Below are 12,867 nucleotides of genomic sequence, written 5' to 3' on the forward strand. Positions count from 1 at the left end.
TACACGTCCTATGCGAAAAAGTTCAATGGCAAAGTTGTAGGTAATAAAAAGATCTACAACTTTTGTATTTGCAATTTTTTCACATAACCTCAAAATTTGGGTGAAAAATTCAAAAAACCAAGTTTTTGGTTTTTTATTTATATCTTATTCAAATTTTTTTTTATTTTTACGAAATTTGGTGAAAACTTACCTTATTATGTCCCAAATACACTGTAATTTATTTGATTAAAAATATTTATTTTTTCGCCTTATTTTCACTTAATATCAAAAAAGCACCCTAATTTTCAATCGAAAATTCTGACGTCAAAATATCAGCTTTTTTCAAAAAGTTTGGGGGCTTTTTGTTCGTTGAAATATCTACTTTCTGATGGTGTAAAAAAAATATACATTACTATAGGAAATGTTCTCAGAAAATGCAAAAAATTGAAAAAAACCCAATTGTATTTATTGTCGATTCTCTTCTTGCTAGACTCCATTAAACGATTCAAAGCTGATTTTTTTATTTCATACACTTGCTTGTCATCTGACTTATTGCAGATTATACAAACAGATCCATCCATACTGATAATCTGAAAAGACAAAATTAAATTAATAATGCCTTCAAAGTTTTATCATGAGTATAACTAAATTTGTTTGTATAAAATAAACGAAATTACTATTTTTTATTCTTGTACTAAAATATCATTCAATTTTAATTTTTTAGGTTATGTTATGTTAAACATACTATTTATGAAAGAAAATATTACTATTTTTATTTTAAAGTTGATTAATATAGATTTAAATACAGATTGTATTTACCTTGCTATGTAGATTCCAAACGATTTTTTGAATAAAGTAAATTTCTCATAATTCACTTAGAGTAACTGAGCCTGCACGTGTATTTTTAAAAACGATGTTGTACACTGCTCTGTATCTCGAATACTGGCTAACGGTTTTTACAGCTGCTACGAAATAGCAGGTATGTAGTAAGGCCCAGACCCTCCTAGGTCCGTCCCCACTTCTCTATGAAATAACTTACAATGGGCTAAAATTTACCGTAGGTCACTCAGGTATATAAATTATCTTAAAACAGCAGTAAATAGACATCTACAAATATTATTTAAATAAGATTCTACAACTTTTTCAAAATATTGTAGATGTCTTATTAAATATTAACTTTATTAACTTATTTGTTTGTTAATTATTGAAGTATATTTTAATTTGCAACTTTTTCATTTATCAATAAAACATGAAATCTTACGTTTTTTGAGTAATTAAAGTGTAAATTTTAATAAATACCTCAAAATTGTACATAATGATAAAAAAAAATTTTTCGAATTTGGGTTTTTTTCAATTTTTTGCATTTTCTGAGAACATTTCCTATAGTAATGTATATTTTTTTTTACACCATCAGAAAGTAGATATTTCAACGAACAAAAAGCCCCCAAACTTTTTGAAAAAAGCTGATATTTTGACGTCAGAAATTTCGATTGAAAATTAGGGTGCTTTTTTGATATTAAGTGAAACTAAGGCGAAAAAATAAATATTTTTAATCAAATAAATTACAGTGTATTTGGGACATAATAAGGTAAGTTTTCACCAAATTTCGTAAAAAAAAAATTTTTTTTGAATAAGATATAAATAAAAAACCAAAAACTTGGTTTTTTGAATTTTTCACCCAAATTTTGAGGTTATGTGAAAAAATTGCAAATACAAAAGTTGTAGATCTTTTTATTACCTACAACTTTGCCATTGAATTTTTTCGCATAGGACGTGTAGTTTAGCCGGAAATCAAGATAAACCATTTTTTACCCTTAAAAACTCACCCCTCCCACTTCCCGAACTCGGATCGACCGTAATTTATTTTTCCTTTCATTTTGATCATATTCCCCTCCTTTTCCAATGGGTTTCATTCTATTGTGATTTTTTTTCATTTTTTACCATTTTTAAAGGCTTCGGCACTGGTCTATTATACGAATTATTAAAGATACATATTTGCGCAAATCAAATTATTTTTACAAAAAAATAAAGTATATAAACAAATGTCTGGTACACATACTTGGTACTTACATACGTACATAATACCTACAGAACCATACTTAGTAGAAAAGAATTAAAGAACCTGTTCAGCGAAATAAGATCCTCTAAACCTTTGAGTCTACGTATGGCCGTTACAGTATTTTCCAACTCTGTAACAACTTTAAAACAGAACAAGACAGTGCAGTGTACGTAAGGAGCGACCCATTAGGAAAGTTGGGTATACGTGGAATGCGAAGAACATACCGAGTCGAAACATCTTGTATTTGGTTGCACGACTTGCTAGTTCAGTGAAACAAAAGAAGAAATTCGACGTTAAAAGAAGTTAAACAATCTAGACTGATCTGTCTGTAAAGAAGTAATACAGAAGAACAAAGTTTTGTAATTAAACGGTAAATAAAACAACCCTGTTTTGTAATACAAAAAATAAGAAGCAAATACACTTAAGTGACTACTGCTACGAATGGACATCTGTAATCAACCTCAAAAAAGATAAGATTCCTACCCAAGGTTGAACACAGAGTCTTTCGTGAGGACTAAGTTGAAAAGCCTTGGAAAAGTATGTCTCCATTACCCCATCCTTTTAACCAGTACACAGCAGCGCTCAACACTGCCCTTATTAGATGGAGTCGAACCACAAAATGGTTCTATCTTTGAAAACCAAAAAAAAACAAGACAAGACACGAACACAACCATTTTACCTACCATGGAAGAAAAACACTTGCTGGCGCGGCTGCAGTTAAAACATAAAGATTTTCACCACCTTGAAAATTATGTTAATACACGAAATACAAACTCGCAGGTGGTTTCGTGTACCTCCGATTGTTTGCCCGCTCACGACAGGAATCGTAATGTGATACGTTTTTCCTAACAACCCCATCCTGACATGTTTGATTGTTTGCGCAGGTGATATAAAAATTCAACAAAGGGCTATGTATGTATTTTTTTATGTTTATACTTAGTTTTTGATTCTGGGCTTACAAATCTTTATCTTCACTCGATATTGCAAGTAATATTTTAAATATGGTGATATTTTTGACAGCATATGCATAAAAAATTGAGAATACGAATACAAATACGAATTGAGTTACGCTTAGTCGGCGTCTTGCGCAGATCAGAAAAAAAATAAAATTACAATATCAGCACGTTCAAATTGTAAAGAGTAAAGAGCTGAAGAAGCCTTTATCTCCACTTCAAATATAAATATTTAAACATGTTCAACAGCGAAAGCGAATTTTTTTAGCATAAGTACCTTCTAATTTTTATGAATCTATATTTTTTATTATGCCAAATACAAAATTCCATGTTTTATACAAACCGTATACATTAACTTATTTCTTGAAGTAATAAATATTTTTGACAAATCAAATGCTAAGCTAAAAATTGTTTTTTAAAAGTGTATACAAATTTTCTCTAAACAAGTTCTGTTATTCTAGTCTGATATTTCCAAATACTTTGCTTTTTTATGACAATACTATTTTAAGTGAGATCGTATTCGGAAATGATCGGATTGTAAAAAGATAAATAAGTTGTAATATGATTCTCTGTAAAATCCCTTTATTATGTGCATTAAATTATTTCTTAAACTAAAATAAGAGTACTATTTAATTTCAAGCCGGCTACTAAATTTTTTATCAAACTCGACGTTGGCGTAATCAAGTATTTCTTCAGAAAGTTGCTTGTATTTAGCGTCCATACGCGCGCGGATGCGTTCCGTGAGAGCTGGCACGTCGTCCGGCAACAAACCCACTGTTGGCTCCGGAGTCAGGCACTCGATCACGATGGGACCTGCGGCAAACTCTGATTTGATCTGATTTGAGGACCCTTGCAAGTTTGATTGCAGCTTGATTGAGTGATTTTCAATCAACTTTTTCCTTTCACGTGTTGTTTAATGGTACAAAACAGGCTTTTGTAATGGAAATTGTGACAACTTGAGCTAGCTGTACTGCCTTTAACGAAATCATTAAAGTGAATATCAGTTTCCGTAATGTTTGATACGCATTTATATTTTTGTTTCAAAAATATCAGCCATCTTGAATTTTAGAACTGTTAGAATTCAAGACCTTTGATTTAGTGGTAGCCAATCAGTTTTTTGCCATCTCATATTTTTTGACGGTACGGAAGGGCGATGATATCTCCACTAGCTTGGCTTTAGTAATGAAAATTGCGCTGATCTTAACTACGATTAGACAAATCGTTAAATTGCATAACAGTTTCTTTAAGACTTGATAAACATGGTATCTTTTTCAACAAACTAGCAAACTAATTTTAAGAACCCTTGTAGTCAAGAACTTTGATTGAGTGATTGTCAATCAACCTTTTTGGCTCACGGAATATTTCGCTACACTTTATTAGATTTGATTGACGTTTTGGGTACGTGGTATCTTTTATGGAATAGGCTCTTGTCATGTCTCAACTAACAGGGCTTGGTCACATAAACAAAAAATGCACTATTCTACGTTGCTACACTGAAAGTACCAAGTTCAATTCCCATAGTAGTAGAAATCTAAATATTTAATTTACGAGTATTGTTATCTAGATTTGGTCACAAGGACAATCGTTTATGTATTTACTATTGTGTTTAGTTAGTCTATTTACTGTGCTAGTTTCTACAGGAAATGAACTTCCGTGAGACTTCAAATGAACAATATAGGTTTTGAATGAGGATTTACTATTAATCCCACTGACATAGGGGTGGCCAATAGTAAGTCATTATATCTGGAGACTAATATGCGGGAACCAATATACGTATGTACTGCACTATGTATATAATATGTATGTATCATTCTAATTGCACTTGTAGAAAATAAAAAGTCATCATTTAAAGAACTCAAGATAATAATTTCAGGTAGATATTTTTAAATATATAGTATGAAGTAATTTATTTTTGAAGATGATAACTTAGCTTCAGTTATAAATGATATTAATATATCAATATTAAAATAACTATAAGAGTAACTTTGGTTTACTTATAAACGATTTAACTTTACCTTTCAATATTAACGCTTCCTTTCCTTTGGTAAAGAAATGATAGGGCGAAATAACAATGGGAATGATGGGTAGCTGAGCATCCACGGCGGCCGCGAAGGCACCTTTTTTGAACGGTAACAATGTTGACAGATTTGAGTTTCTCGTTCCCTCTGGATACACCCATAATTTTGTCTGAGAAACAATGGAAAGTATATTTGAAAATAGCCTAGTTTAATCTTAAAACATAACAGAAAAATGAATGCAGTTAGATTCGTACTATATTTTTGTCACCAGTGAAGTGTTGGTTGCGATATCTGAATGGATCGCGAAACCTTCATAAATCATACGTATTTATCGATTAAATAAGTTTAAAATAATTATTTGAAACAAAAGAAATAAAATTGTTTATTTTTGGTAGGCCTTTTTTCTTCTTATCCGGGGTCTCGAAAGGAACGCAACCGGAGTCCACTTAGCACGTTTCGCCGTCGGGCTCCGCCCAAGTGAGCATGCCGCTCGCCACACCGTCTGGTGTACACGACGTTATGCGACGACACATACCGCCGTCCTTCCCGGGGTCGCTGGCTGAGCGGTTGCCGCCCGAAACCCCGGAAGCCCCCGTTTAGTCGCCTCTTACGACAGGCAAGGATTGCCGTAGCCCAATAGGGCTCCCCGTAGCTCCGGGATCAGAATACTGATCCCGGATCTACGAGGACAATTTTCGATAGGCCTACGTACTTATAAATTGTCAGTTTATTTTTGTCTCGCTTTTTCTTATAAGTACTCTATAATCTGAACTTAACAAGAGCTTACCTTATATTTCTTCAACATTTCAGTTGTAATTTTGAGTTGTTTGTAAGCGTTTTTTCCATTTTTCCGGTCAATAAATACGATTCCGCATAAATAAAATGTTATTCCTATTAAGGGTACGTAAAATAACTCCTTTTTGGCTATCGCAGTCATTTTGTTAGCCACATCCCAAACGACGAACATTCCTAAAACAAAAACTATTTTGTTAAACTAATTTGTACAAGATTCATTTCCTAAAAGCCACAAAATAAGAACAAAAACATGCATAACTCAAAAGAAATTAAATTACAAAACTTCTACATTTATTCAATAAACATGACATAAGGCTGTTATCACAGTCGCGATTTTCTAAAATGTATTTCTAGCGGGCGGCGCTCACTCGCTTTGTCATCGCGCCATTTGCAACTTTTCTCGACGCATCTACTTTTGACGCACGTATCGCGCTAGTAAAGAATCGAGATAAATCGTATCAAGCCACAGATAGGAGATTAGTAAACGTGCCCGTAGTGATATCGCCGTATGCACAATGGGTATAACATACTCGGCAAGTCGGCACATGTGGTATGTTTGTTAGGCCAAGAAATTATAAACTTTATCTAATGGTCATCAATGATATCACCTACTTAACTTTTCATAATGTTTTAGGCACTACTACTTATAATCAAGCGCTTACATATATGATGATCAACTTAAGTGGTGTCCCGGTTATATATAGAGTAAGTCTATGGGTGGCAGTTGGACTGCGTGCTTCTTTGCTATTTTAATTTTATAAAAGAGTTCGCCAAATATCTTAAGATTGCCCTTTGCCGATAGGGTTTAAGAGTGCACTTTCTTTTTTGCGTGGAAATAATTATTACCCACACGCCTTTATTTGCTGTCGCAAAGTTCACATATGTATGAAGAGGTGTATTTTAGGGTATCTAAGGAAGAACCTACCACAATAATTATATTATTTTTAAACAAAACAATAATAACCCGTTCGTAGTTAAATAAACTTCTACGATTGTTGCTAGTTGACTTACGATAATTTTTACGAAACATACGTTTGAAAATCGTGACTGCGATTACGCCTTATTTTTGTATTACATGATTTATTTTTGTAAATTCACGTCTTTGTTTACACATACAATAAAATATTTTGCAATAAATATGATCTTAACTGCCAGCCCTTTGATGGCCAAAGCGATAAGCCTGTGGAACATGTCTTTCATAAAATTTGTGGCCGACCTCAGGTAGGAATATCGTCGTCTGCTACTCCTATATAATATAAAAAAAAAATCTTTAACCCTTCTCCTACTTTAAAAAGACGCGTGACCAAATTCTAAGATCTTAGACACTGATGAAGCGTACCTAAAATATCAAGCGCCGACTGATGGTTGGAAACTATGATGGCTGCCCGGTCCTCCGTCAAAATATCTCCATTTCGCAACTCCCACTTCATGTCAGTTAATTTTGCCAAATATCTTAAACAACGACTGGCGATCCTGAAAGTCGAAAAATGTCAGTAATAGGTTTACCGTAAAATAAAAATGTCGTTTAGAGGTATCTAGTCTACATTTAAGACTAAAAAAAATAACTTGTGAGATGCTTGTGAGCGACTTATGTAAGTGACTTTGCACACCATGATGTTTTAATGTGAATTGACATCACCCTTATGCCGACTTCATTATCAGTAACATAGTTAGTGGAAAAATGTATCATAGCAAGAAAAAGTATAATTTCAAACTCTCGTATCTAAAAAACGTTACTAATAAGACATAGAAAACGTCTAGAGAATAAGTAACAAAATAAGTCCACTTAGCAATAAGCATGTGATTGTAAATTAATATTATATTGGCTTATAAAACTTCACATGATTAAGCGGTAATAATAAAGGGGGCAATTATGAGAATAAAGATCTTTTTTTAACACGCTTTTATTAGCTTGGGTTATACGTTTGTATGTATGTATGTACGTAACAGTAACGGAATCTTTGAGCCCGATTTCTATCCACTTTGAACGTTCAGTTTAATTCAAAATTTTGAAGAATTATCAAAAACCGATGACAATACACGATTTTAATAATTTTGTATCATTGTCCTTATCAATATCCTCAGGATTAACGATTTTCAAGGCGAGAGAAAGCGCCTTATGGAGCGTTCAGGCAAAGTTACTAGATTGATTTTTAGCCTTGGAAAATAATAATGTTATTTCCCTATAACTCAAATGTACTGAAACATATCTATAATGCCATCTTGTAGAATGATTTTTAGGATTCCGTACTTAAAGGATAAAACGAAACCCTCCGCTGTCTGTTCTTGAGTCACGGGGCTTTATCTCTTAAACCGAAATATATACACTTGATTTTTATACAGACGATGCATAATAATGGTCGCTATAACAACAAATACTAAAAATTAATAAAATAAATATAGCTCAAAACCTAAAAAACACGCTTTTATGATAAAATCAACTAAAAAGTAGAAAATAATTTTCAATCTAGGAATCAATTAAGGAACAGTAAATTGTATAATTGTGGAAAAAGTGTGGGGTGCTTTTCGAAAATTGATAAGTGGTTAGATTGGTTGATAGTGGTTAGTGGATAAGTTTTTTGAACTATATTTATTCTTTCTAATACATACTTAAACAATCCAACCGAGTATTTTATATGAGTTGCTACTTTGGTTACCCGATTGCGAAGGAAAATGTTTTTCGAGGATGAGTATGGATGTATGAGGATGGATAAATATTTTTTTACTGTTTGATTTTTTATTTTTACCTACTAATTATTTTTATAAAATAACGTCAACGCGAACTTAAATTACAGTCTTCGGCATGCAAGGTGGTGTACCTTAGCCAGCAATTTAAAAACAAGAAAATGCTTAATTCGATGCTGTGTTTACTGTAGTAACATGTAAACTTTAGTTTTAGCACTAAACTATCGCTTACGGCTCACAGGAATTAATAAAAATTAATGAACCCAAAATGATGAACCTACTGGCAGTAGGTATTTTAATAGGCATTCATAAAATAACAATGAAAATAATTGCAGAAAAATAAATACTTACCTCGCATTTTTTGCGCTCCTCGGATACAAAATAAAATAGGGCCACATTATAAACAGCATGGCCAAAGTAAAGGTAAACATAAAGAAGTAGAAATTGATCTTCATTTTTATATTATTCTTGCACAATTCCCTAAATACTGTTATTGAAAACATTGCAGTAATAAAAAATAAAATTGCGTGCCACATCTTATGATTTGGTAATGTCTTTATATTTAATTTTTTTTTTTTTAAACTTAACAAAAGAATCACACCTCACCGTGTACAAATTTGAAATGCGTTCATCTTATTGTGTATAACTTATATAAACAGGAAATACGTTATTACCATGTATTGTAGTGTTGAGCCTAAGCAATGTTAGGAACGTAGCGTGTTGTTAATTAAAATTCATATATTAAGTCGATCCTTACTGATATTATAAATTCGAATGTGAATTTGTTCATTTGTACACTTTCACGCCTTTACTACATAAGCGATTGTGATGAAATATTGCACGCACGTCGTCAAGGTTTCGGAAAAGCACATAGGGTACCTTTTATACCAAAAAAAGTACTGTTCCCGAGGAATAGATAAAAGTCACTGACCGCTAGCGAAGCCGCGGGGAAAACGAGTATACACTATAATAAACTAAGTTATAATAAACTAGGTGCGTAATTCTATAATTACGCAACTAGTTTATTATAAAAAAAAAGATATAAAAGAACTGATATAGTTTCAAAACCAAACTAACCTGGTTCAAGGTTATCTTTTTTGCCGTCTAGTCGCGTCATCTTTAGCGGTACAAGTATGTAAAATGTAAGTATGTGATTTGGACTCATTGTTTTATATTTAATTTTTTATATTTCCTTAAGTTTTAATATTTCTTTTTTTGTTTAAATTATATTTTTTGTATATATTGTATATAGATTTTTAGTTTGTAAATAGTTAGATAGATTATATTTTGTAAATTTAATTAATTGTGATAAAAATAAATGATGGTTTGTAAAATTAAATTTAATATTTACATATAATTGATAACCTTACCTTGTTATATAATTTTATATAAAAGAAACAAAGTAAAATTATTAACTTTTGTTTTTTTTTGCAGCAGCTTATTTAGGTTGATATAAAAATACCTACCGTCTTTAACAGTCAGGGTAGTTACGAAAAAAATATTGAAAAAAAAAAGATATATTCCTCCGCAGATGCTTTGCTATCCCTGAAGGAACTGTGTTAGATCGCCTAGGATCTCCTTTTATTCTCCCCTCTCCTCCACCACCAGACCACAGCAAATATTACCCCTCAGGGGTCGGAATCGCATGGTCTAGATGATAATGATGTATCTTAATATATAGTGATGTAGAATACAAATACAAAATAAATAGTATGTTAAGTGTTGCGTAAGTTATGTTTGAGAAAAAGTCATCAAATATCTGTAGGAATAAATTACTTAATTATTTTTAATAAATCATTAATGTAATCATCGATTACGTTAATAACTCTATTAATATATCAAATTATTTACTATCAATAGCCTATACCTAATAAAGTAAGCATCTTAGTAGCGATAGTGGTAATAATGTTGCCGTTCCATATTGACTCACAAATGTACCTCAGACTTTTTGCGCTTTTTCAAAATGAATCAGATTATCGTTTTTGATATTAAATAGGCTGTTGCTAGTCATATAAGCAGACAAATAAAATAAATTAGTAGACAAAAGGTTATTTTTTCATCCGTCTTGTGAAATATTAATTTACTATCTTCTTCCACTTAGCGGACATCTTATTACTTGTCCGGTCATCAGTTAGCTCTGAATTTACATAAATTAACCCCACCCACTGCGCTCTGCTAGCTTATTTTTACATTTTCATTGTCACTGCGTTTTTCTTCCATCGGAGTATAATTCCTTTAATCGTCAGATTAGAGGATGATTAGACATTTCGTATTGCTTGCCCTACCAATGAATGGACATGTATTACTTAAGTTGACGTGCTTATGAATTTCGCAATTTAAAAAAGAAACGAATTTTGGCGATCATCTGCAATAATTGATTTTAAAGAAAAAGTATTCAGTGAAGAAACAATTTTGAGATATTTAAGTTGAAACTGATGAAAATTAAAAAAAAAACATATTTTCCCAACTGGGACAAGAAAATTTATATTATTACATACACATATTGGTTGATTATCCATTATCCAACTGCCTCGTATAAAGGTAGATACACATAGCCCAGGTCCATACTCTTATGCTACAAAAGTAGGAATTATTGGAAATTAAAAACATAATTGGTGTAATTTTTTTATTCAAAATATATCTTCAACGTAACATTGTACTATACTAACACATCATTTATTAAAATAACACTTTTTGTCATCATTACACCAAATTATAAAAAAAAAACTATAATTACAATAATACTTAACTTTAACTTACCGGTAAATTATAGGTACTCGTAGGTATACATATTAGTGTTAAGAAATTAATGCAATTACAATTTTGTGCATATTAAATCGAACGAAATTGAGTGGAATAACCAGGTTTATACCAAGTAAGACAGCGGCTGCACTGTAGACCTCTCTGATGACCTGCACTTGGAAAGAGAGTAGAGAGCATTGTCAGTGTATAGGGACACCCAAAACTATGGGGGTAATGTCGGGACCAGATTACCAGAATAGACATAAAGTGACCCTGATATAAAAGGGGGTCAGATTGTAGGCGGCACCGCCCAGTCACAACCCTGGAAAGTAGTTACGATGGAGATCCCTGAAACTTCATGTAAGGCTGAAGGCGGCCGCTAAGGAGGTCTAACTGAGTAAATATACAGTGACGTTCCCGCAGCACCGAGTTTTAAAGGACCTCATCGCCAAAAAAACAAGCGATATGTTAACACGTAGGTTTACACGATGTAATGTTAAAGTTACAATATTATCATGACTCAATAGAAATGACATGGAAACATATAACACCTACAACATAGTTTTAAGCAATGTCCAAAGAATTTTAATTTTGTTGCAAGTATCCACGGCGTTAGTTGCTAAATCCTTTAGCTCGTTTTATAGCACTTTGTAAAATAATAACGCACAATTTGGTTGCCATTTAAGTGAAGAAGTAATCGTCTTATGGTTCGTCCGTAAACATATTGAAATTCAGCAGTTTCCCAATATAAAAAGGTTTTTGTTACTTTAAGATAACGTTTCAATTTCATGTTTTTTTAAGTAAATAAATATCACTTACTTCTAATACATTACGTTAAGATGTGTAATAATATGTAAATTAATTAAATATTGGTGAATATACCTAAATTGTTAAAATTTTCTGCTTCTAAAGTAATTTTGGTATATAAACAACACTCAGATCACCAATGGCGCCCCACACCCACCACACACACATGTCGGAATATACCGACCGTATGATTTTTTGAGAGACATTGCACGGACGTGTAGAGCCCGCTTGTTAGCAACGCCTGTTAAAGTTTCAGACATATTCACAGCCATACTATTCAGGTACAACTGCACCAAATTTTCATACAAACAATTCATATTTCAATGCATTTCATTCTTTAAATTTTTTAACATGCCTGCGCGTAAGTAGATGTACGAATATTGATCACAAATCTTAACATAAATCCTAGCATACCACGAGGATAGGTATACTAGGTATTTACCTTATTTACCTACAGGAATTAAATATTATCTTAACAGAAATAATGTATTACTGAACATATTATTGTATAAAATTAATGTCTAGGTATAGTAACATTGTTTAAAGTTATGCCTATGCCATAAAACGCTTATAATTTGTCAGTTATGCCACGCAAACTATGAAACACGAGGAGAAATAGAGAAATTAACCTCACTTCGGGAGGTATCTATGCTACCAAACCTAAAATTGTTAAATATGTTCCCAAAGAATTAAGTATGAAATGATATCAATCATTTCACATTTAAAACACATTTTTTAAAGACACGAAACTCGACTACGTAAATAAGTCGTATAGGCCGTACAGCAATGAGTAATTTTGTATTTTTTTTAATTTTGATGTACATATTAT

At 32.2% G+C, this 12,867-nt stretch overlaps 1 protein-coding gene across 1 annotated transcript; it reads right to left on the bottom strand.

Moving 5' to 3' along the window:
* Positions 1 to 3,616: 3,616 nt before the first annotated feature.
* On the bottom strand, positions 3,617 to 8,887 carry LOC140746879 (1-acyl-sn-glycerol-3-phosphate acyltransferase alpha-like). Its single transcript, XM_073079005.1, has 5 exons — positions 8,841 to 8,887; positions 7,144 to 7,277; positions 5,797 to 5,978; positions 5,007 to 5,178; positions 3,617 to 3,804 (listed from the first exon to the last, which is right to left on the bottom strand). Exons 1-5 carry the CDS (start codon positions 8,885 to 8,887, stop codon positions 3,617 to 3,619), a joined length of 723 nt encoding a protein of 240 aa, XP_072935106.1.
* Between the last annotated feature and the right edge of the window lie 3,980 nt (positions 8,888 to 12,867).

Source organism: Epargyreus clarus, unplaced genomic scaffold, assembly GCF_041222505.1.
Source record: "Epargyreus clarus isolate Ecla_fem2 unplaced genomic scaffold, WU_Ecla_fem_2.2 ptg000014l, whole genome shotgun sequence".
In the NCBI taxonomy this organism is placed as follows: domain Eukaryota; kingdom Metazoa; phylum Arthropoda; class Insecta; order Lepidoptera; family Hesperiidae; genus Epargyreus; species Epargyreus clarus.